Source organism: Lytechinus pictus, chromosome 3, assembly GCF_037042905.1.
Source record: "Lytechinus pictus isolate F3 Inbred chromosome 3, Lp3.0, whole genome shotgun sequence".
Classification (NCBI taxonomy): Eukaryota; Metazoa; Echinodermata; class Echinoidea; order Temnopleuroida; family Toxopneustidae; genus Lytechinus; species Lytechinus pictus.
Window position 1 is genome coordinate 64170769 of NC_087247.1, and position 26742 is coordinate 64197510.

At 33.8% G+C, this 26742-nt stretch overlaps 1 protein-coding gene across 1 annotated transcript; it reads right to left on the reverse strand.

Annotated features, from left to right (window-relative positions):
* Positions 1–1444: 1444 nt before the first annotated feature.
* On the reverse strand, positions 1445–26742 carry LOC129255411 (poly(rC)-binding protein 3-like). The gene is made up of 11 exons (XM_064096051.1): positions 26737–26742; positions 19254–19370; positions 14585–14713; positions 13332–13460; positions 12541–12615; positions 11789–11839; positions 11015–11099; positions 8933–9021; positions 7896–7945; positions 7009–7128; positions 1445–5996 (listed from the first exon to the last, which is right to left on the reverse strand). The coding sequence occupies exons 1-11, from the start codon at positions 26740–26742 to the stop codon at positions 5648–5650; spliced, it is 1200 nt and encodes a 399-aa protein (XP_063952121.1). The 3' UTR covers positions 1445–5647.

Sequence of the window (26742 nt, forward strand, 5' to 3'; positions counted from 1 at the left end):
TTTTCTGTGAGCAAAGATAGTGTTCAAATATTAGTACAAGTTTTGTATTGTACCTACATGTACATCCATGTTCCAACTAATACATGTTCAATCCTAAATAATCCTGTAACTTACATAAAACCTACCCTGTAATGTTATGTTTAAACCATCTTATCAAGATATGTCTCTCTATTATACAAATGTCAGCATAAAAGTTGAAAAAGTGACATCTACAAAGGGTAAAATGTTATGTATAATGCCCTGTAATTCATGTATGCTTTTATAATGTAACTTGATAGCTTGCCGGGCCCGATTCTTTGACATGATCTTTAATAAAGACATGAATATTACTACTGCCTGAGCCTAATATACAGCATGTCTCACAAAAAAGTGCTAATCGCATTTTAAATGACAATAATGTGAAAATTACATATTATATATGATTTCATAATCTTAAACTAGCATTCATTTTATACAACTGGCATAAATTTCATGCGATATGGTCCACTGAACACAAAGATATGAGCCTTCTTTCAGCACTCATCAGTAAACCTCTCAATCCAAGTTTCGTTATTACATTGAATAAAGTGCGTAGTACAATTACGTCTTCATTCACTCTTATTTTATTTACTTTAGTAGATTTTGGGCCCACAACTTGCGGGCCTATACTCAATAAAAAAATTTAAAAAAAAAAGTTGAAGAAAATTGGCATGATGTTTTAATCAAACATAAAATTATACTAAATAATAACTACAAGGAAATGAATAAAATAATCAATGATCTTATCGTGAAAGGCTCCAGTTTTTTTCTACTTTGTATTAACATTATTTACATTTATTCATTTCATAAGCAAAAATGAATTACTCAAAATAAATTAGATGTTTAACATAAAATACAGACGTGCTTCATCCATGCACTCTTTCTTTTATTATCATCATAATTATTAACAACCCCCCCCCCCCCAAGACTGGAGAAATTTACATGTTGAAAGATTCTTTATCTGTATTAAATCATGGCATAGCTGATCAGAATTCAACATCAAGGCGCAGGCATGTTTGTGTATGTTCATCCATGTGGAGGACAGCTATAAGGACAATTCTTGTCCTGAATACACATACTACTTAATGCAAAACTTGGCTGAAGGTCTCCTGATGTGAAATGAAAAAAAAAACTCATATCTTTGTATTTATTGGACCGTATCAAATATAATTTCATCCAGTAGTAGAAAATAAATAGCAAATTATGGGTGTGAAGATATAAACAATATAATGTTGCAATCTTAATATTATACACATCTAGAGTGCCACTAGCATTTTTTGTCAACACAATATATACAAGTACATAATGCTGGAAAATATCACCTGCCAAACATCTGAACTCCAAATTTTATGCTAAAGTTATACAAATTTGGTGCAGCTTGCAAAATATATCTCCCTAGTTAAACAAAGCTCCCTTTCTTATTTTTGATTGAGCACAGCTATCTTTAAAGAGTTTAGTCATATTTAATAGTATCATACAGTGGGAAAATGCCAAGAACATTTCAAATGAAAATAAGGATGACTTGAGTATCATTTCCTTTCATTAAATATTGATATTCATATAAAATTGAATTTCCCTCTCATTTTCTCAGTTGATTTGCTACTCATTTATCGACAATGAACACTAATATAAGGTGTAGTATACTATTTACCAAAACATATAAAACACATATGTACGTAGAATGTCAATTTTATAGCTCTGTCCAAACTGACTTAAATATAGCTTTATACATAAAGAATTCACAAATTCAAATGAGAGCCGGTGAATAGAGTGGGCAAGAGCAATAATGAAATAGAGAGTGCAGGAGAGAGGATGGAGTATTATGATTCACTAAGTCCTGGATAGGACATACAAGGAAAAGAGAAGAAATTGTGAAGACAGGAAGAAGATACAGATGAGTGTTTTTCTCAGATGTGAAAAGAGCATTAACTATCTGCTTTTTCTAATCCAACTATAATCATACTAGAATAATGAATCTTCAATTAGATCATTTTGTCTTGTTAAAAGAAAATCAGCAACAGTCATAAACCATGAATGTGAGTTCAAGGAAGACAATAATAAATGAGACATCAATATGTGATGCTGTAACACCATCAACAAAGCATGGATATCAACTGAATTTACAGCTCCACTACAAACATATGCACAACATACACTGACATAACCTGTACACAAGCATTATCATTATGAACTCTGTATAGCCTCCTTAAGTCTATGTACAAAATGGAAGATTAAGAAGAATTCTTTATTTCTATGGACCATACTGCAAGTTCTCTTACAGAACACACTGCTCTAGCAAATGCACCAAGTAGTGAGTGCACATGAGCAATATGTGATAAATTAAGTCCATTTGAATTTGAAGCAATAAATGAAGTTAAGTGTTCACTTTAATCACCAAAGACTAGATTTTGTATATATTGATTAAAACATTTACTTCAAAACAAAGTTACTTAGTTATGATATACATCACCAACTGCAGGTGTGATATTGTAACAAAATAGAACTTTCTTACAATGCACTGGGTATTTGAAAATAGATACCATGTTATGAGTTTTTTTTTAAATACATTTAAAATTCAATACACAAAAAACATCACCTTCTTAGGGTAAATACTACTTTACTGGGAAGTCCTTAAACTTGGACCTATAGGTTGAAGCAAGAATGGGAAGGAGTGGCCATGCAGCATGTAATATTTGATGAATTGCAGACATACTCCAGTCAAAGTCATGAGATAAGACATAACAGAAAGTGACAGTTCTCGCTGGGCTTACTTAATGGACGGGTATGATTGTTTTTTCATCATCTTTTAGAACAATTGATGTCTACTCCTTACCCTCAAACTAAATCACACAACCATCCTGTCTTTCAAACCTATGGACACATCTGAGGTTGATGCTATGGCAGGCTATATAACTATAAACTGACCCAATGTTGCTATTCAATGAATTCGTGATTTACATTTTACAATAACTTAGCATGATAGTATTCTATTCATCACCCCTGTATTGACAGTGCAGAAATTGAAAAATAGGTTGGGCCTTAAAATTTACTCTACCAATCGTTATGCATGGTTAATTTTTGATCTACATTAACAATAATTTTTAATCAAATTTACTATTTGGCATTCACAATTTTGGCATTAAATCAATTAAACAAAAATATTTATACATTATTTTCTACATAACTGATGTTTGTTTTGTGCATTGCTGATTATGTTAAAGTGGGTACATTGTAATAAGAATCTTCAAACAAAGTTTATGGCATCACATGTCTTTTTTTCTCTGTGGAGAACAATTTGCCTTGTAAGAAGACATTTGACTCTGGTGGGATGAAACTGTTACATTTTTAAAATTTGAATTGTCAAAGTCAGGAAGATTTTCAAAACAACATGGCAAGAATTCAGAGGTAGATTCTCTCTTTAAAAACTTCAAATAAGACTACTTTTGCATGGCATGGTTGAATGCAATTCAAATTTATACTATTCTTCAAAAAAATTTCCCCACCTTTTTTATCAACTCGGTTCCATATGATAAAGTTAACTTATTTATTTCATTCCAAATATTGAATTAATATCTTAGAAATTCTTTTTACATTTAAAAAAAATTAATGGATATAATAAAAAAAAGAAAATTTGGGAACAATATTGTGAATAAATTTAGCCAAATAATAAAACTGAGAAAAGATGGATAGATTACATTTCAGTAGATTTAGAGAAATAGTAAAGTTCATTGACCTATTAATTTCATACTCCTGGTATTCAAATTCATTTTCATACCTTTATGAAAAGAAATTTATTTGAAATGCTGAAAGTGGTGTAATTCATCTTTTTAATCTTGGCAGATTGTTGATGATAATTAATTTATTGAGTTATCTTCTTAACCTAAAAAAGGATGAAACAGAGGGGCATCCCCCTCATGTTTTCATATAATAAATGTGTAGGCCTATAATCTATTTATAACCCCAATACGTTTATCTACTGCAACCTTAAAAACAAAAGTACACTACCAAATAGCACAAAAATGGGGCTATACAGATCCAATTGGCAATTCTCTTTATCAATACACATTAAAACCCAATCTAATCTTTGTTTAATAAAGTCACAGCCAACTAATATACACTCTGAACTATTAAATATCTCTTACAGTGATATGACATTAATAATAAAATTCTGCAGGGGTAATGAAGAGGAAATTAACTAATTCTCGTTATCAGTATTTGTGCTAACCAATTTGGGTAATGAATTCATTCTAGAAAAAAAAATCTTTCTAGTCTCTGATGAGACATCCCCCTTCCTTTGATAATTGTCAGAAACTTTTAAAATATGCTTGAAAAAAATCAAAAAATCTCTGCATTCTCTTGATATTGCTGTACATGATTCATGAAGAAAAAAAAATAACCATGTGAATAAGATATTGAATACATAGCTTTCATGAAAGTCTTCATCATTACATAGGAAATATACAATGACATATCAAGTAAGAATAAACAATTATTCACAATTTGCATGTCAAATACATACGTATTCTAATGTACAGCAAACAAGTAACACACATTAAAAAGAAAAAATTTATCACTGTATGTATAGCAAAATTATTTTTTCCCCCTACATTCATACGAAATAGCCATCACATCAATGTGGTATTTTAAACATAAAACTACATAAAATTTAACATGAATACATGTATTGGCAGAGTAAATATACTGTCTTCTTTGCAACCCTTAGGGCATCAACTCCTACGTAAACTACTCAATGAGGAGGGTCGTAAAATTTACATTTTTATGAAGGTAATTTTTAGCAAGCTTGTTTAGGCAAGAAAAAGAATATGTACTTTTCCTAAAAATCTGATCTAAAAGTGCTAAAAGAGAAAAGAGAAGAGAGAGAGAGAGAGTATACAGCCTCTTTTCGTCTAAAAACATGAACAAGTAATAAATATCAGTTACCAAAGTTTCTTACACCCTCAAATAATGAGCCAACTTTAGTAGAAAAAAAAACAAGTTTTTAAATGGGAAAATTAGCTATCATGATGTTTTCTTTTTTTATTATATTTCACTACTATAATGAGACACATGATCAGAATATTGTTTGATATTTGCTTATATTCAGGTTGGTTTTCATTAATGTAATAAAAATGTAATTTCATGTGATCACATTCAGGAAAATGGGTTGCACATGTAGCTTACAACTATTAGTGTGCATTCAGATTATATAATTAAAAAAATCATAATTTAAGGAGACATGCTACACTAAAAAAACTTAACCAAGCTTTCATTCCTAAAAAAAAACATATTGACTCATTATTTGGTGGTTCTGACCATTTATACCTCAGTATAAGTTGAATAGTTAAGAAGTAGTAAACTCACTGTCATCCTATAGACATAATAACTGGAATATGATGTCCGTAAATTGCATTAACATGAATAAATAGAAGTAAAACTAGTCTATTTAATGAGAATTTACATGTTCAAACATATCACTGAATTACCCAAATAAGCTTCTCAGCTCATGGAGAACACTGTCTGAATACTGGTAATGGCATCATATAAGCTATATCTCAAGTTAGCACAAATGCTGTAGATGTGTACAAATACTTTCCCTTTATCCAGGTAAAAGACTTGAAAGAGATGAAACTCAGTACGGGGTGAACTTCTTGGAAGAGTTGGCTGCAGATGCACGTATCTTGGTGGCGTAGGTGGATTTAGCAAGCTGACCTGCTGCCTCTAGGTTGAGCATCGGCACCGTCTTAAGAAGATTGTTGAGAGGGATGGTGAGATGGGTGGGTGCCGAAGTGGTTACCGTGCCGACTGCTGTGCCGTTGTTGTTCATGGTGGAAGGAAGGAGGGTGAGGGGGTTAGCGGACAGGGTGGCAGAGGTCAGAGGTGAGGATACGAGAGACGGAGACGTTTTGGAGGACGAGGATGAGGTCACACTGGTAGCAAAGGTCGATGGGTCGAAGGTCAGCCCCTTTGCTAGCTCGAGGCTGTGAGGGCAAGGCAATGGGAGAAAAACATAACAAGATGAGGGAGGAAGAGATGAGGGGAAAGCAGCCTTCGGGATGGGCAGGAATCAGGAAAACAAAAGGACTAACAAAAAGAAACCACTTGTGGAGGAACAATGACATGTTTTCAAGTGGTAATAAAGACATTTACTTCATTTGTGTGTATGTGCTGGGAATATGTGGTATCAGCGCTAGAAAAAGAGGATTAATTTGGACAGTCGAAGAACAACAAATGTTGTCTAAACAATCTTTTCAACAATTTTCTAAAGAGAGATTTGAAGAGAGAAATAAAGGTTGGAGGACGGACAGTAACAATGTGATTGATAATAAAGAGGGCAGTATTGAATGGATGGTGGAAATAAACATGATTTGACTTGTGGAGAAACATGGCTAACTGGAACAAACATATAGATATCTATGCAAGCAACTCTGACTGGGACAACAAATAACTAAATTCATAGCATGGCAATGCAAAGATTGGCATTAATGTGCCAATCATCAAAGATCTATCTTATTATCAGAAGAAGAATCATATGTACATCAATAGAATATATATAAATCACTGTTTCTAGCATGCAAACATGAGTGAGACCTATTACATACCTTAGGCAGAGTCAGAGTACAGGGTTGCAAGGTTTATAACACAAATATTGAAAAGAGATGTTCTTCAGTGTTTTTCAGGCATGATCAATATTTGTCTTTTAGTTGTCATCTGAAAAATATCAACTGAAAAATATTTTCCAGATATGTCAAACAACCATCTTTTAATAGGAATTAAAATTGAAAAATATAAATGTCAAATTCTGTTGCTTAAAAAGTATCCATCCCCTGTAAATGAGATAAAGAAGGCAAACATAGATATTGATATTTTACAGCAAAACAGAAAATACTATTTAATGTCAAACATTACTTTGAGAACATCCTTTGCTTATAAGAAGGTATACCTTGCAACCCAGTACCAACTGTTCTTAATGTCCTGTCATGTCATACTCACCTTGTATTGATGAGACATTGTGCTACAGCAACGGATTCTGGTGACCCTGTGATGGTAACCGATCTGTCTGTACTCCCTTCTTGTGAGTTTGCAATCTTGATGTTAGCTCCTGACATTTGCCTAACAATCAAATACAAATATAGAAATTAGTGTCAAGAAACATCGGAATGCTTCTTCATCAAAATAATATTTAAAAGTATATTGAGCAAATATCAATAACTGTATGTCACAAGCCTAAAGAACCATCCACATTGTGATCAATAAAAGCATTACATCTCTGATGTTTATGATCCTACCTTTGCAGTAGTGTGAAGAAAATCAAATTTACAAACACACTTCAGTGCCCCGACAGAATGATTTAATATCATTCTTCCATACCTTAAAATGATTTACCTTCTATATTTAAATACAATGCTTTAAAACATACGGCTGATATTGATCACCTACTAAAGAATGTGCCCGAGATTAAAAAATAATGTTATGTTTTCTTCTGTCATCAAAACCTAAAGTTCAAAGGTATATAAATGTGTTCATTTCATGAAATTAATATAAACACTTGATATACTCTTATATAATATGTCAATGCTTCACTTCTCAGACAAGATTTTTTTTCTCTCTTTATTGAAAATTAAAAAAATGTCAAATCCTATTAGACTTGACTCTGCATGAGCTCTTTTGATTAAGGTAGAATTTCACATTAAACCGATGGGGAAAGGACAATATCATCAAATATGTATCCAACCCCCTATTCATAGGGGCTTTCCTGAAATAATTTGTCTCAAATTACCATGGCACAAGTAGTTTACTAAGTGAAGCGAAAATTTTAAAAATTTGGTTCAGTTGAGCAAAACAAGGTTGATTAAGTATTACCAATTAACATATCTTACCTGATTTCTTGAATCTTTGTTCCTCCTCTTCCAATGACACATCCAATCAGCTAAACATAAAACAAGAACAAATAATGATGGTCAGATTATTATCCCTTGCAGATAAAAGTGGCTAATGATTGATGGCTATTGAAGTTTAAGAGAAGCATAAAACAACATATCTTCCACTGGACATCATACTGATTACTGTAAGATATTCCTTTTGATATGGCTTGAATTATCCTTATCATATATAGCTGATACTCTTAATATTTCCCATCATTTTATCAATATCAACATTCAGGATAATTTTGTTGGGACATGCACTACTCATAACAGTCACCATAGCAGCTGATAAATGCCACTGTTTACAGCTAGCTAGCTCAGCCAATTGTGAAATTGTGAATTTCATAGTTTCTAGAGAATTTTTAAAATTGTTTGCACAATCATAGATCAATTTTAACAGTTGACAGTTCAACAACTGGGAGGATTTTTAAAGAGTTTGTGAGCTCTCAACGCCGAGAAATGACAATAAGCTGTTGGCACCGGAAGTTCCCCTCACAACACATATGGGTACTGCAATCAATAGTTGATATTGCAGAGTATCGGCCAGATACAATGAGAATTGACGTCTACAGTTTATGTTTACTTCTTAATATCAATGTTCTGTCAAATCACTTGACAAATGTGTATATCATGTCTTTATCATTGTTGGAAAATAACAAAATGATATTTCAAAAAGTGAGTCTGAACACATCGAGTGCTCATTAATAAAGCTCTTACCCCTCCCTCCCTTACTGCAATGGACAATAAATAAGTTTTGGGAAGCGTTTCATCAGCATTTTGTCTGATAAGTTGTCAGATCTGACAGCTTTCCTAGATTTTGATCGGCTCCAGAGGGTCCGTTTTTAGAAAAGATTGTAATACCAAACAACTTTAAATTCAAATGTAAGCTGATTTTCAACAAATCAGCATAATGCAATTTTGACTTGCCAAATGATTTCTAGAGTTGTGTATGAATGTACATATCTGTGTAACAGACTCCATTAAATACTTACATGGTTTGGAATGGTGATTTCTTGTGTTGTGGCTTGTCCCTGTACCTGTGGAGGTGGGGCAGCTGTTTGGGCTGCAAACTGTGTCAATGCTGTCAGTAGAGAAGGGGATACAATAATGAATGGTTAAAATAATTAAACAAACATGTATTCAATGTAATGAAATGAAGATACAGGTCTATTCTAATTTTTCCCCGTTTTATACGAACATCTTTCATTTTTCCTTGTACAGTGTGCTTCCTGTGAATATATTGACTTACAGATAAAAACAGTGTGGGACAAAATAAAAAGTGAAGAAGAAAGTCAGCAACTTTTATACTTCCCTGGATGAAGAAAAAGAGTAAACATGAAATCACAAGAAATAAAGGGTGACAATTTAATAGGTAGGAAACTACTTTCCACAAAACTGAAAAGTTTTAGATAAAGACACTTCACAATTACTGACAAGAAACTAGTTTGATAGGCAATATAAATCACTCACATTTGATCTAACTCGACTATATACACTTCCAAATGAATAATTGCAACCCTTGACAACCTATATACAATCCTGGGACACTTTTATGTAGTGTTCAAGGGGATATGAGTATGGGTTTGCTGGGGAAGTGGTAGAATACATAAAATAGATTCAGAGTCTTAGGCAAGGAGATGGGGATGGAGGGGAAGGACAGAGGTAGGACAAACAAACAGTATGTTACATTAATACTAATAAAACAATTTACATTAAATGACAATGGTTTCAGTCTGCTGATCAAAACAAGACAAATTAAATGAAAAGAGAGTTGATAGAAAGGCAAAAGATATATCAAATATTTAAAATAGAAGGCAAATATGTATCTACAAAGATATTGCTTGGATTTTCATCAAGAAAAACCACAATACATTGGATGCTTTCATAAAACACGTTGCAGATGTTTCTTCTTTATAATTTCTGAGAGATTATTACATTCTAATCTTTTTCTTAAACTCTGATGTTCATGATTCTCCAATATTTCAAACTGACTTGGGTGACGATTCTACTCTCTGAACATATCCGAGCATTTTGCTGGTAAACTGATGTTGACTCAGCTTAGCATTAACAAAATGAGAACCATTTCAAATGAACACCAATGATGGCCGAGTTTGCTGCAGTACACTGTCCCTTGCAGCCCCCTGAGTGACTACAGAGTGTAGATTCAAACTAACATATAACACCAAATACTTCTTGGAAGTACTACTCATCATGAACTCAGATCACTTAATATCTTCACATTCATCAATGAAACCTATACATTAGAGCTTGAAAACAGGTCCAATTGACAACCTCATTCCCTCAAGTCAGATTGAATAAATGTAGCAATTTGGTCTCATTCTGTATTTTGAGTCTGAATATTTTCTGTCCAAGTAAAATGATATTTCCTTTATGATTCTTTAAACTCAGACTCTGCTTACATGATTACATTAGCCTCACATCATAGATCAATGGATCCAAAACTCATGAAAGATATCTGAATTAGTCATCACCAAGGGCCAGGCATGCTTGTGGCACTGCCACTGATTTCAGGAGAATAAATGGAACATTAAAGAATGAACCCGTCCAATATTCACGATTTTCCCATAATTTACAACATCTTGCAGAAATTGAGAAAAACCAACACTCTAAATTCAGGCAAAACTAAATAGAACCACACATATCAATGAACATATTAAGAAAAAGATATGAAATATTTTGGTAAAATGTCTGCCATAATTACCTTAAACTAGCAGAGCAAATTCTTTTATGTTGATGTACTATTAAAAAAAATTAACAGAAGATATGACAGAGGTTGAGGGGGAATGGTGATAGTTAGGGTGGTGGTTAGATGCTGGTAAGAAAAGATGGTTGTGATGATTGTAATGATAAAAACTATGAGGCATGTAGTGATGATGGCGAAGATGACAACGACAATGATTATGATGATGGTAGTGAAAATGGTGATGGTGTTGGTGATGATAACAATGATGATGATGATGATGGTGGCGGTGATGATGATAATGTTGTTGATGATGACGATGATGATGACGATGCTGATGATGAAGATATGATGATAATGAGATGGAACATACCTGCAGGAGAAAATGGGGTCTGTCCAGGGATTGCGTAGGGGGTTTGCTGGTGGTGCAGGGCAAGTTGGTGGTGGAGCTTGGTTAACTGAAAGTAGACCACGAGAGAAAACCAAGATCACCAGGGGTGAAGAGAGGGGGTTACATACAAAAGTTTCTTTCCTTTCAAATACTACACCAGGCTCATAATATGTATGGTTTCACGCTAAATGAGACTAGTAATGTTCCAATTCATTTATATTTTCTGAAGTTCACAATATTAACCAAAATCTACTTCTTCAATGATATATGCTTTCTACACATGATGTGTGGGGTTACAGGAAGAAATCTATAGAGTAGGTTTGAAATGAGGGGTTCAAAATGGCAAAAATATAGATCTTGACAATCTTATCATAAATTCTACAGTATAAACACTTAGTGGATTTCTGAAAAGCCTTTGCTATCACCAGTTAGCAATAGAGTTTAGATAACCAGGTATATATGCAGAATAATAAAGGCAACCTAGCCTGATGATTAAAGAAGAAATTGCCACTTCCTAATATAATGAATGTCAAACTCTAAGAAGGATCAGAGGATAGAACCTTCCTATCCTTATCATATAAAAAATACTGATTTTCTTCCTTCTATATTTTCTCTCAAATTTTGAATGAAACCTAGTCACCTTATTCTTGACAAAGTTGAATTTAAATTAGTTCTAACTATCCAAAGGAATTGAGGAAGAGGGAGGTTTACCATGGGAGTGTACAAAAAGAAAGAAGTGTTCTGTTTGATACTTACATCTGGTTGGGCAAGAGCGTAGTTTCCATGGACAGCATATGCCTGTTGTTGCTGTCAAATAGATTCAAGAAAGAAGGAATAACAATGAAATATTTTGTCCAGTTGATACATAGGCAATAACATAAAATCATTAACAATTTTGTATGCCTGACACACATCTTTCTCCTTTTGAATGTCACTTCATAAACATGTAAAGCCATGATGAGAGCTTCACAACTTTTCATATGAATTAGAAAACAGAGAACAATCATTTTAAATGGAGATTCCACTTTAGGGATTGGATGTATATACTTTATAAAATGAAGTTGCTACTTGCAAAACTAAGTAGCCAATGGTTTTACTGCAAATTATTTTTAAATTTTAAACTATATTAAACAATTGGTATGGTATAGTAAACATGTGACAATGTGATATTCACTTTGACATAGAAATCCATACATAACTTTGACATGAAGATATACATACATAAGAAAGTCAGAATAGAAACGAGTAATATTTTGTACTGATTGCAGAGCATGGTTGAAAAAATCATGGATTTTCCTGTCTTTTCATCATTAAAAAAAAAAGGAATTTCAATGCTGCCAAGCCTGATATCCTACAACTGGAGACAATTTTATAAAACATAGTTCATGCTCTTAAAAAAATATCAATTTAATTTGAATTTTCAATTTATTTATTATGATTTAAATTTGAAGTCATATGATTTATGTTTACTATACACTCACGTGTAGTTGTTGTTCAGGCATACTTACTGAGCCTCCAGCAAATATGATGGGTGCTGTAGCAGCCTTTGGACGGTATGGAATGGTAGCTCCTTTAGGAGGTGACTGTAACAAAATACATACAATTTACATCAATGTCTTCATTGTCATTTAACAAAATTAACAATATGCAACATTTATGCAAGTTACCCTAACAGTACAACACTTTAATGCAAATGTTTTTAAATGCTTCATATCATTACCCTACCTTAGCAAACAATATAGCTGTCAATAAGGCACTTTTCAGCATTTCAAGGGATAACATTGACCCCATTTACCTCACCTGGGGGTCAAGTGTGGCAAATAAAGATTAATGTCTTGCCAAAGGACGTTAGTGTTGAGCTTATGATCCATGGTCCAGAGACATAACCACAAGACCATAACATGTCTTCATTATAATGATAAACTTAACTTATGTAGCACATAGAGTGTGTTATTAGACAATAACTAGCAAATCAAATAGACGCATCGAGTTACTGAAGTAAAGTAAATTTTCAAAATATCCTCTTATAATGAAAATTAAGCAATCATTTCATGATGGAATAAATATACAATAATATTCCAAGTGATTACAGAAGTTGTTTGCCTATATGATTGAGGCAAGGTATAATTATGATTTAATATATAACAAGTACAAATTCACTTTCATAATATGCATGTTTTCATTTATGCATGCATAAATTGTACCACAGGCTACTATTCTATGTAAAAAAGTGCTTATTTATCTTAAATGAAAGAAAAAATGTTACGAAACCAAGGTTGTGAAGTCTTAGTATAGTTACCTCAAGCATGACGCAGCAAACTTGGTCTATGGCTTTGGTTATTGCTTCTGGAGTTCCTGAGATTGTGACTGCTCTTTCTGTTGAGCTGGGTAGCATCTCACTAGCCACTGTGATTGATGCACTAGTCGTCTGAAAAATATATAGGGACGATACAAGTTTAACTTTGAGATATTCACTGGTAATGCATACCTACCAACTCTGAAACAAAAGTGGGGCAAATGGGAAGAGGCAAAGGCTTCTAGAGGGTTTCATGGATATCAGTAGACAGATTTTCACAAAAATTAGGACAGTGATTTAAGTGGCCCTCTCTCTTTCACCAGAAATAAGTAATCCTCTATTCAATTGGGACCCTATTCAATAGGGAGAGTTGGCAGGTCTAATTCTGGTGATAATTTATTTGTTACCTGTAGGAAAGTTTAGGGCTGCAATATGATGCCCTGGTCTTTAAGTTAGCAATTATAATAATGTGTCAAGATATTTGTCTAAATGCATATGTGACCTACCGCCCTAAAACCACCAATAACTCGCCAGGTAAGGTTCTCTGTAAATAGCCATAATAGTAGTTTAGTCTCCAAAATCCAAAAATTAAAAAATAGCCTATCTGAAAGAGCAATTCTTCTTCATACTGTGAAAATTTGAAGTCGTGAAGTTGAATAAAATAAAAGATACAAGAGTTTCTTGGACACTACTTTTTAAGACTGCTTGGAAGTTTTACTGAGATTACACAGTATGCACATCTCATGCTTGAGTGAACCCCAAACTTTAAACCTTGTTTTCTCCTTATTTTTTAAGCTCTTGCTGAATTTCCTCTGCATTCAATCAAGTACTTGTAATGGTTATTGTTGGTCAATTTTAACATATTACATAAAATTTTAAAGCTTAGGAAGTAGATTTTCAAGCTCAATAAAAATCTCAATATTCATTTTGGTCAACTTATTGTTGGTTTTGGGGTGGCAGGTCACATATTGGAAAATGGTTAATTTTCATTTTTCAATGAGGGATTATTACATTGCTAGAATATATATCTTCTAAATAAATCATAACAAAGCATAATGTAAGACAATATATTCAGGCATGCCAAAATTGATATCTATTTTGCATTTTGATTTCACAGATTCTATTTAAGCTCCTAAATGTGAAAGCTACCTCAAATAGAATCTCTGAAAGTTCTGCAAGTTCCTTTGCCAATGACTCTAATCAAATAGCAGAATTTTATTATGCAATAAATGACAGTGTTAGTGTGTTGGTCTTACCTCTCTGATATCTTTGATTTTTGCGCCACCCTTTCCTATGAGGGAACCACACTGACTTGTAGGTACAATAAGACGTAATGAAACAGGGGGCTTGGGGGTACCGGATGTTAACACTGAATTTGAAAGGTCCTGCATCAAAATAAAATGATAAACAGAATCATTAACGGTTTCATTTAAAATCTGAGAGCAAAATATGACAGTTTTCCTGACAGCTATTCTTCAAGTAAACAAATTCTTAAAATAGAGTAAACCAGACTTAAGTATATCAGTCCACCCCATCACCCTTCTCCATCTCCTTAAATATGCAAAAGACCCTTCTATAAAGACCATCTCTCTTCTTTGTCTCATATCAGTGATCCAGACAGATTTCCCTTGCAATGCATATTAATATGATAATTACCCTGGACACTTATTCATATTTAATTCTTGAGGATAACTCACATCAACTTAAAAGTCAATGATTTTATAAATAAGTGTTATGGTGATCTATTGAAGGGCAATCAACAAGGACACTGGTCCAAATAAAGTCAATGCACTAGTGACCTTTACTAAGGCATCAAGTCTCATTACTTGGTCTGTCTTAAAAGAAAAAGACACAGTACTATTTGGCCATAATGTGACCATAGTACAATAGCACAGATACTGTAAAAGTACAATATACCTTGCATAATGAGTTATTTGTAAATGCATCACACCAATTGCATATGTACATTTGTGCTATCATGACGAATTTGATATCAAACAAATGAGTATGTCGTGCCCCTTCATCACATTGCTTTGTCACAAGGAGCTGAGAAATATTTAGGTGTCATTTCCCCCCCAAATCTTCATATTTTAGACAAATTAAAAATAAAAACTTGACAAAAACATTTCATATTTGTGCTAGTTACTTCTCAGCACTAACATTTCAGATTACACTTTTTTGATCAGTGGTGACATATGATAGAAAATGTAATATAAATAAATCATAGATTTGACATTTATGTATTTCTATGAAACGATGTTTGAAAATATACAATTATAACAATATAATACATTTGGCACAAATATTACTTTTTTTCTTCAAAGACAATTCCACCTGAAATATACTTTGATCCTAACGGCATCCCAATCAAGTGAAAGAGCTTATATAAATACCCTCTTTCATTTGATACCAAATTAGTCATGATAGTATTTATAATTCTGAAGATGTAGTAAATTTTACGATGTTTGGCAAGCAGACAAATTTCACTGAATACATATAAATTTCGACACCAGGTTCAATTATAATGGATTTATTTTCGAGCTAAGTTGAACAAAAACATTTCATTGAATAACCAAAAGCACTACTTCCATAGAGACACACTGATCAGTATGTATATTCACAAGTCTGTGAAATCAGGTGGTTTCAGAAAGAAATGTACAGAACTCCAAGGTAGCATTAACTACTGAACAAAGCTTGTCAATTAATAGTAATACACAGAACAAGTAAAATTTCCTTTCCCTATTCTAGAAAGGAAATTTTCTGCTTCATGCAAGCGGACCACAGTATGCACATCCCTGTTTCTTTAGGATCAGTTTTCACCGACCACTTATTGCACTGCAGCGATAAATCCCGAGCATGACATTTGGAAAATTGGACGAAGTAGATTAGTGATGTGCATGTAGAATGAGGGGTTGGCTGTGTAACACACTTCATTTTATTTGAAACAATCTATGCAATTCATAGGTTAGGTGAGGGGAGGACAGATGAGGATATAGAGTACAAATAACCTCCTTATCAAATCTACAATTTTATTCAATGCTATACAAGTATGCTTTCATTTTTATTATTGCTTCTCTATTTTGAATGTATATTTTCTACTTGTATGTAAACATAATGGGAGTTACTAAATATTACAAAATTATAAAACCTTGCATAGATATTTTTAATGAGACAATTGAAAAAAGCAAAACAAAACATCCATTATTCTTAAAACAAAACTGATTGTATTTGTTATTTAAAATACAACGTAGCAGTAAGCTTCTAATAGAAAAGGGATGTGACATGAAATTCCAGCACATTATTCCATCAGCTTCATCATAGCAACATTTCTAACTATCTCAAGCCAAGAAATAATCCTGCGATAGAAAATTCCTTTCATATTAATTATATATTTTTGTGTTAAATTGAAGCCTATATAATTTTAGGCCTTATAAATTACTAATAAAAATTTCAAAGCAAATGAAAAAATAATATATCATAGAGCAATGAACTACTAAACCCCAAAAGAGATGTTCGCTTAATACTACCATTGAACAACAATCTTATGTACTTTTTCAGAGCAACCAATGCTACTGTTTACCCTTTCTTTCAAGGAAACATAGGTGTTCTTTATCATGTCAGCTGGTTTGAAGTTACATGTCAACCCAGCCAAGAACTTTCTTGATCATACTACTCAATAAGGTCAGTTCCAAGATTAAAGTTTACTTCAGCACTGTAAAAAAAGAAAGAAATAAAATGCTTGCGATCTATGCCTTTACTTGCTCTCCCTAAGTAATTGCATCTGTGTGAGCACTCCGCCGATACATCTTCCCATTTCCTCACCAATCCCCTCCAACATTCTGCCAATTTTGTCAATCTGTCTTCTGCCTCCAACCAGCAATTTCATCTCCCTTCCTCTCCATCAAGGAGATCTCTGCTAAGAGTATGTATTGATCCAAAACCACAGTCATGTATATAGATGCTGGCCTGCCCTTGTATAATGCACTACCCTTCAGCAAACCTTATCTTAGCTCCAAATTACAGATGGGGTAAACAGGGACTTGACTTGAGTATAAGACTACATTGAACCCACTTGGTATATTATAAAGACACAGGAAAAGAGCCAAGTTTGAAATGAGGTCCAATGATATATCTCAAAATGCACAATTGATGTCTCAGGTGAAAACAGGTTATAATATTCCAGAGCAAAGGGAGAAAAAAACGGTACCAACTCCTGAAGGTAGAAACACATCTCACAATCAGAGTCTAAATTGAGTGAGAAATTAGTCGATTTCTTAAGGCAAATAAAACAGAAGATGCAAAAGCACATAGCTTTTATAAGAAAACAGTGTTAAATGTGACAAGCTTACAGGACTATTAATTAACTATGAAAAGTACATATTCATGTCACACCATGGCAAGGTATTAATACAAAGAGTTAAAGTAAACAAGGGATAGAGATAAATATAGGCTTACTAGAATAGAAATGCCTCACCTCAGTCTAGCTAATAAATCAATGCTAGTCCTCCTTGTATATTCTCATTGATTTATTAATGCTGCACAACCGCTGATAATGCACTTTACAGCGTATGTTTATTGATTGCTGTATTATTTACTTGTTTAATGCATGAGCTTGGTGGACACTACTTATTGTCTTCTTTCCCCTTCCCATTTAACCTGATTAAAATGAATTGAAATAGGCCTGGTCATCTTCCATTCATAAAAAAAATACATTAATAGATCAATGTCTTCTAATTAGCATACCAATTGATGAAAACAGAATATTGGGTGATTGGGGTACTTGGTAAATAACCAAATTGAAAAAAGTGAAGAAAAGATGGAGATAAGCAATGGCTTCTTTATTTGTGGAGGTATTGCCATAGATACAGAAAAAACTTTGTAATGTCAATGTGTATAATAATATAACAATTATTATATACCTTACTGAAAATTTGTTGCTATTTGATTGGTCGAGAGCCCTTCATGTGACTAATCATAATTTCACCAGAAAAATGACATTCATCGGAGATGAAAATAGTTTGTGATGTCAGAGTAGAATAGATTTTTTTTTACTATTTTACATCCGACTTAAAACCAAGCAATTACTCGGGCACAGCGCACGACAGACTGCCTCCACCAGGCAAGTATAGTGATGCAACGACACAGACGCTTTATCAGGGGTCCGCTGAGTGCAGCGCAATCAACACAGGTAAAAATGCAATGCTAGCTGAATCACAAACTCTCTGATAACTAAATGTCAATGTGAAATCGCGTCTTGCTTGTTTATAATGAATCTGTAGGTTGAAAACAAAATTAATGATGGCCATCATTCGATCATCAAATGATTCGAGGCTGCTTGATTTTAGTTCAGCAGGGTTAGTTTACAACCTTTACAACTGTCAAGTGGAGATCAAACTCACTAGTACAGCCGCCGCACCGCGCAACACCAAACCACCTTGAGTGATGCTTGGGAGCTGACGGTATAATAGCTGTGCACAGTCTATTCAGGAACCGACTAGCTTAGAATGATAAGCCAATTATGCTTAAATTAGAGCTTAGTTGATCTATATTTTGTCCAGATCATGGAGTTGGGCCAATTAAGACTAGATTACCAATATTTTTCGTTCAAACTTTAATATAGAAGGGATATAAAACAAATATACCGGGCGTTTCTTTCGAAAGTGTAGTGGAAATATTTTATCTTCTGTTGATCCGGCAATGTTACTATTTTTTCCCCGCGCTCATGCACCTCGTGAAAAATAGTAATTGCCGAACCAACCTTGGATAAAAATATTTCCACTATACTTTCTCAAACCCGGTATATTTGTATACTAGTTGTGTACGTGATATACCCTCTATCATTTTCTATTCAAGGAAATTAAAAACATGCTTAATTGTTTTCAATACATAAACATTAAAGTACTTATACATGTATGTTATTCTTACCTCATCAAACTTTTTAGTGATAAGCTCAAATGCCGAGTTTATTGCTACCGTAGAGCCTGTTATTGTGACTATTCTCTCAGGACATGATCCATCGGAAATGTTTATCCTTGCTCCACTCTGCAGAAAAAAACAAAGAAAAAAAAACATTTTTGAAATATGACTAATTTCTCCTAATTAGGTACAATAATTAACAAACTAGAATGACTCTGAACATTGTCCATAATGTGAAATGAATATTCCTTGTTTAAAGAGATACAATTGCCAGGCTGAGGATTGAACCTATGACCTTCCAATGAGGTTATGATGACTAAATCATAATACCTCAGTCACATTTGCTCTATGGCGGCCGTACAGCGAGTCGAAAACAGCCAATTTAACATTTTTTGTACCAGCTACATATAGGTGGTTTGAATGAAATTAATAAAACGGCTGTTTTCTTATGAAATATAAAATATTTTCATCTTATTCCTCCACGAACATGTGGAATTGCCATTGTTTAATCTCTTGTAGTTCAGTCAAGATGGTCCTTATTGTCAAACCTGTAAAAATTGAAATATTGTATAATTCAAGCATTAAAAAAAAAATGTGAATGACGGTCATCATCAATTCTCTCATTTGAATATCACTGAGTAGTGCATATAACTGTTTAGTGAAAAATAAGCGAGTTTAAAAATGATATAACTTCCTTATTTCACATTCGAATTTGACGGAATGTTCAGCGTTATGCTTGTTTGATTTTTTTTTCTTGGGTGGATTTGATATTAAAGGAGAATGAAACCTTTGGAACAAGATAGCTTGTGTGAAAACAGAAAAATCAAAGAAACAGATCAACGAAAGTTTGTGAAATATCGGAAAATAATGAGAAAGTTATGAGCATTTGAATATTGCGATCATTAATGCTATGGAGATCCTCACTGTGGCAATGCGACAGAGATGTGTGATGTCACTTGTGAACAACTTTCTCCATTACTTTAGTACATATTTCACTCAAACTGCCTCTTTTATCACATCTATCAGTAGATAATGTGTTCTTTCTAAAGGATGGCATGTAAAACAGAATTTTTAAGAATACAACATGGATAAAGAGTTTGTATCACCATAAGAAAAAGCAAAAAGAGACATTTTGGGGGTATTTTATAGTCCATCAAAGGGAGTTGTTCACATGTGACATCACACATCCTTGTCGCATTGCCAATGGGAGGATCTCCATGGCATTAGTGATTGCAATATTCAAATGCTCATAACTTTCTCATTATTTTTTCCGATTTTTCTTCCAACTTTCTTTGTTCTTATTCTTTGATTTTTCTGTTTTCACACAAGCCTGCTTGTTCCAAGGGATTCATTCCCCTTTAAAGGTCTGAAATTACCTACTAGTATTTACTTTGTGCTACAGTACTTCTTTGTTCTGAATAAACATATGAATTTCATGGTTCAGTTAAGCGATCACCCATCAGTGCCGCCCAAACTCACAATTATCATAACGTTACGCCTATGGGAAAAATCGTGAATTAGTCGCTTACTATTGTGATAACATAATATCATGTATGAAAATCGCTTTGGCAGAACCAGATCTAAAATCCCCAACATTTTCTCATCCCCATAATATATTTTTTAATTAATTTTGAAATAACTAAATTTCGTAAATTTTCACATTTCTAAAGTAACATTTTGCTCTATTTCCCCCTTTTTGTGCGCGATATGTGTGAAATTCGCTTGTTTTTCTCACTTAGGGGGTTTTCATCTCAGTGTTACTTGAAAACGGAAGCAGACGAACCTTTGGTAGCACCGCCAAAATAAAGAGTCGTTTTTTTCTGATATAAGGGTAATTTGGATTGGATAAAAGTTCATCCCGTCATTTTTCACGTCTAATCAGATGTTCCCTTAGAAGATTAGCCAAAACGGGAAGAAACCGCAGTCGCGATTACTACACACAAAACTTATAGCGTGTGAGCAACTAGGGCAGTGGCCTGGAAACAACTGTCATTTTAATGGTTAGCAAACGTCACTTTTTCTCTTCATTTTTTAATTTGAATATTACAGACATGAAAAATAACATCTGTAGAACGAACAGTATGAATTAATATCGCATTTAAATAACGTGCACTTCGTTTATTTGGAAGTATTCACACCCCTTCACACGTATTAGTTTTGTTTTTGTGCCGTGACCTGTGCAGCTGAACGGTCAGTAGAATGTACCAATGGCAAATAGGGGTTTTGAGTACCCGTCTAGTCTGGGCCGGGAGCACTTACGAAGTTACAGTGCGTGTGAAAGAATGTGAGGAATGTGAAAGAATGTGTCTGTACTGTGACAGTGACACTCCATGCACTGGATTGTCCCGTACATAATCAGTATTGTTCACACAGGGCAAAACACCCCCTTTTTGTTATAATGGAAGCGTCTGCCCAACTCTTCGCCTATGCTCGCTCTGCGTGTTCACCCGCCCTATGCGCGCATATCAGCTGTGCGCACAGTTGGAAACCGCGTATTTTAAGGTGATGTTAGCTGGACAAATTGGGCGAAACAAATTCATATGAATATAAACTGCAGCCTTTAATGAGAAAAAAAAAAACAATGATCACTATCGTGTCCCAAATGGTTTCAATTTTTGTTGTAGGTATGAATAATGTAAAATGTAGACTATGATTGCAACATTGAATCAATGAAATCCCAATCCCACAGCATGCTTCTTCAAAAATGTTCTCTTATTCCAATCTCACACATCCCCGAACATTCTGGTTAAATATGCTCCTTTTTGCTACCTTTCTAACACCCCTTTAAATTCTAGTCACCTGAAGTACACAGATAAAGTCTTGAACGACAAGCCCATTCTTGATATGAAGTAGAAGTTGTAGATTCTGTGTGATGCCTACCGCCAACCAACCAGAATCACACAGAAAGGAAGGCTGGGAATAGTGCCATGAGTGATTTGCTTGTTCAGGATTAGGTTTCTAGTACCAGGCAAAAGAGCTGTGCTAACAAAAGACATTTCTGAACCCATATTTTACTGCATTTTTCTCTTTACTACATCCAAGACTTGTTTTTCCCTTTAGATTTTCAATGCTAGGGATTTCCTTACTGTGATCACTAAATCACTATAGCCCTCGGGTCTCTCTCTCAGTATAACTGATAGGAACTTGCGTATGAACCTAGGTTTCCTCGCACTTGTTAAGTATTGTGAAATTAGTTCTTAAGGTACAAAGATGGTGACTATGCATTACAAACCAAGGGATGAAGTGTTTTCCACTATAAAATAGCCTGCATCCATAAAGTATGGATGCACCTGGATAAAGCACATTTCAAGATCCCGTGATCGACTAAGAAGCTCATCCCCCCCTCCCCAAGTTTTAAAGCATATGTCAAGCATTGACAGCAAAAAATAAATTTTAAAAATGATCTGGAACTGACTAAATATATTCAAATTATTTGCTTTGAATATGATTTACATTCAAGATCATTGATATTCCCTTATGATTTCCATTTAATACTAATCTACTTTTGGAATCTGAGCAAATTATAACCATATTGACCTCTGCTAAGGCATGCAGAATATAGTATGGATTTGGTATTATGAGTCATTGATGACCAGGGTCCCGTAACACAAAGGTTAGTGATTAATCGTATGCTTGATTTCTACGATTGATTGTACATTGTAGCAAATGCAATCAATCGTAGAAAAATGTTCTACGATCATTGTTAAAGACCCTGACCGGTGTAAAAACAGTCATATATCAAAATAAAGGTAATGATTCATACAATACAAATATACCAAAAATATTACATATATCTCCTTCCATTTCTGACAAATATTAAATAAAAATCAAAGAAACTGCTCCTCCAAAGTACGCTTCGATTGAGCACCCCCACGTCGCCTGGAAATGATGATGTCACGTTGTGTCAGGAGGGTTGTGATTACATAGGTTTGTGTACAAAAGCATTGGGTATTTTCTTCCATTTCCATGTTATGATTCCATATTTTTTTTTCGTTTTCAGATGAAAATGGCACTCAAAATTATTCACTGTTCAAATTGTTGTAAACCTACAACTATTCACTACCTTTTTTGTGATTTCTTTGTTTGGCTCTTATTGGGCCTAAATTGCTATGTCAGGAAAAGTTGTTATACATAATCTAAATGCAGATAGAATTGAAATCTGCGCCAAATAAGCAGGAAATAAAATATTGCAAAAACTAGTTCAAAACTGTAGATTTCATAAATTCAAGCTTGTGGGTAAAAATATATGTGATATCCCTCTGTGATAGAAGTGAAGAGAATGAAATGCGTTATCTGGAAAGCAAAAAATCACCCAGTTTTTCTGTGTACAAACCTATGGAATCACGACGCTTCTTACACAACGTGACGTCACGGTCTCGAGACAGGTGAAAAGCACAATAAAGCCTATTTTCTAAGCGGGGTTCGAAGCCCGATAATTGGAATATTCACAAGCAAAATGCATAAAGCATACCTTGCTGTATTTAGTAGCTTATAAGCTTTCGATTGGTATATAATTTATCAATTTCATTTTCGGGTCCGGTCTGGATCTTTAAGCTTTGTGTTACGGGCCCCAGATCTCTCGTTTAATTTAGGGCCTACATATGAATTACATAGCAGAGATTTTATGCCTATCCATGCTATGCCCATTTCATAAAAGGTTAACCTTATTTTTCCCTTGCCTTTATTATTCATCTTGTTGAGAAACAAAATCTTCTTTCAGTTTTGCTCACCAGCTATAAAAACAAGAAATTGTTTGCATTATTTTCAGTTTTTACCAAAACTTTACTTATTCAAACATGACTTTAATAGCTTTTATGAAAACATGTTAAATAGTGTGAAAAAAATAATTTACAGAAAAAAAGTCAGATTTGCAAATATATTCTTTTAAACCTACAAAAATAGGCTTATAATATCCGAACTGGAATATGATGTACAGAAGAGATTTCCAGTCATTAACAACATCTTTAATCACTTTTCCCCCTTTTTCAATAATAATCTACAAATCCAGTCAAACTAGACAAGCATCAGATTATTTACGATTATAAAATGATCTTTCAGCTATCCTTCATACTTGAATGAACAGTAAATTGATGGAAGGTCTTCTCAAAGTGTCATTTCACTTAACGCAAGAATTGATAGACTGCAAACTTTCTCAAGGGACTTTTTAATCCTTTATAAGAGTTTGCACTTGTGCTGTCTTTTCAGCATTTCTTGAACGTCAGCTAGCGCATCACTGGCTCTCTTCATTGAGAGAGGTCCATTTTCATTAATTGCCATTTAAACCGAGAGTTCTTCAAATGGATCCTTTTCAAGCCCAATTTTCATCAATCTATGCTATGGGAGATCTATCTACAAATTGCAAATGAAAACAGCCTCCCTCCATAACCTTAGATGGAGGAGAAGCACATCTTCTAATGATCATTCCTGATATTGACTGGAAGAAATGCAAGCATACTAAGTAGTTGGTACAAATGACAAGAATCTACATCTTGTAAGTGTAACCTTTTATTTAATATCCTAAAACTACATTAGGTGAGATTTAAGGAAACAATAAGGGAAAAGGTCATACCCCCCAAAAAATCTGTGAAATTGAACATTAATTTATGAACAAATTTTGTTTCATCAAAATTAAAAATATCATAATCCTTTGCAAAATTTGTGAAACCTGCTTAAAAAGCTTACAGAAATCCAATGGTATACTATATACACCAAATAAAATATGATATCACAATGATTATTGCTTGGCAAAATGTATGGAAGAATGAAAATCTGTCAAGATTTCCTGCTTTATAACTTGTTGGGAAGCTAACAAAAAATGCTACTCATTATGCTGCTGGGTATACAAAATATGATAATTTAAGGGAGAGTGTCTTTAATCTGTCTGCATTTCTATTTCTATCTCCCTCCTGTCTTCTTCCCACTTTACATTCATCTCCATCAAGCTACTAGCTGACAGAAGGAACGTTAATCACTTGCAAACACAAGGAATATCACTACAGGCTGCCACCATCCTCCTCTACACTCAACATCACACACAAATATTTGCATCTCAGTCAAAATTGTCTGTATAAACATTGTCTCAGAGAAGAAACTCTCTGTGGGCAAGATCATTGTATGCTGAAGCCGATTAATATAATTCAATTTCTAAGAAAAAATTGTCACGATATATGAAGCAATATGGATCAAGCCAATTAGATGGGGAAAATAGTCTTTGTATATAGTTCATCTTGAAAAGGGAAACAAAATTCATGTCTTAAGAGCGTTCCCCAGTTATGTTTTGTGCGCATCCCTATCTATGCATATTTTACGCCATGTGCGTTGACGTCACAATAAGCGAACAGGTGAGTAATCAGCTACAGGTATCGGCTGATTTTTTAAAGTCATCTGTATTCTGACAGCAAATCTTGATATCTTATTTTACAAAGCTATTAGCTGAAAATAATCTATGGACAAACGTTTTAAGCGCCTCTATCTCTTCAGAATACTATACCTACTCTGCAAAGTATAACAAATGTGACCTCAAGTTTGATTAAATGAGATAGTGATGCAGAATTTTCCTTAAAATAGATACAAGCCTCCTGATGTGTTTTTGTGCCTTTGAAAGCACATTTGCTCCACCAAAAGTGCTAATAGTTTAAAAACAAGCACATGAACCCCCAATTTTAAACGTTCAAACCTATTTAGGATAACTTTCTCTACAACCAAGCAAAATTTGGTGAAAATGAGATGGGTTTTACATAAAGTGCAGCTACTACTCTGTAAAGAGCAAACAAATAGCAATATGAGTGGATTCCTTATCTTAAGTATATAATTATGAAATAAAATTTCATGAAATTTGGATGGATTCTGACTGAGAAGTAGAGGCTTAAACTAAACGTTGTGATCTCATGGGGTCTAAAAATACAAAATGTTATTTTTATTTCATATTTTTTGAGACCTTCCAAAAGGGTGAACTACAAGGCTTGATAGCAAAAAATCAAGCACATGAACCCATGTTAATCTTTACACATTTGGAATAGTTAGGTACTAAAGTACTCTGTGCAAAATTTAACTGTAGAACGTTATGAAGTTATGCTACAACCATCACTATGAATTTATGTTGAACAGCTGTACCATCTAATCAAGTTTGTTTTCCATTGGGTAACCTTAAAAGCTCATATTGACCTCCAAGAAAACAATGAGCAAAATTATAGGATTTGGGAATGAAAATAAGGAAGAGTGAATAAATAAGCATATCAAGAATGTTGAAATTTCTATGACTGCACATGTCTTTTACAGCAAAAAATATAATAGTGGTACCAGTACTCAAAATAAATGTTTCGGGAATCTCTAGATACTGGGGTTGCTTTGATCTTCTTTAGAGGCATTCTTATCTAGTATAAATGGAATTTCAATCCATTCTTTGACAATAACAGAAAATATGTCAATATAAATTGCAACAAAATTATATAAATCTAAAAACAAACAAGTGGAATGCCTCTGGCCGTCTCACCTGCAT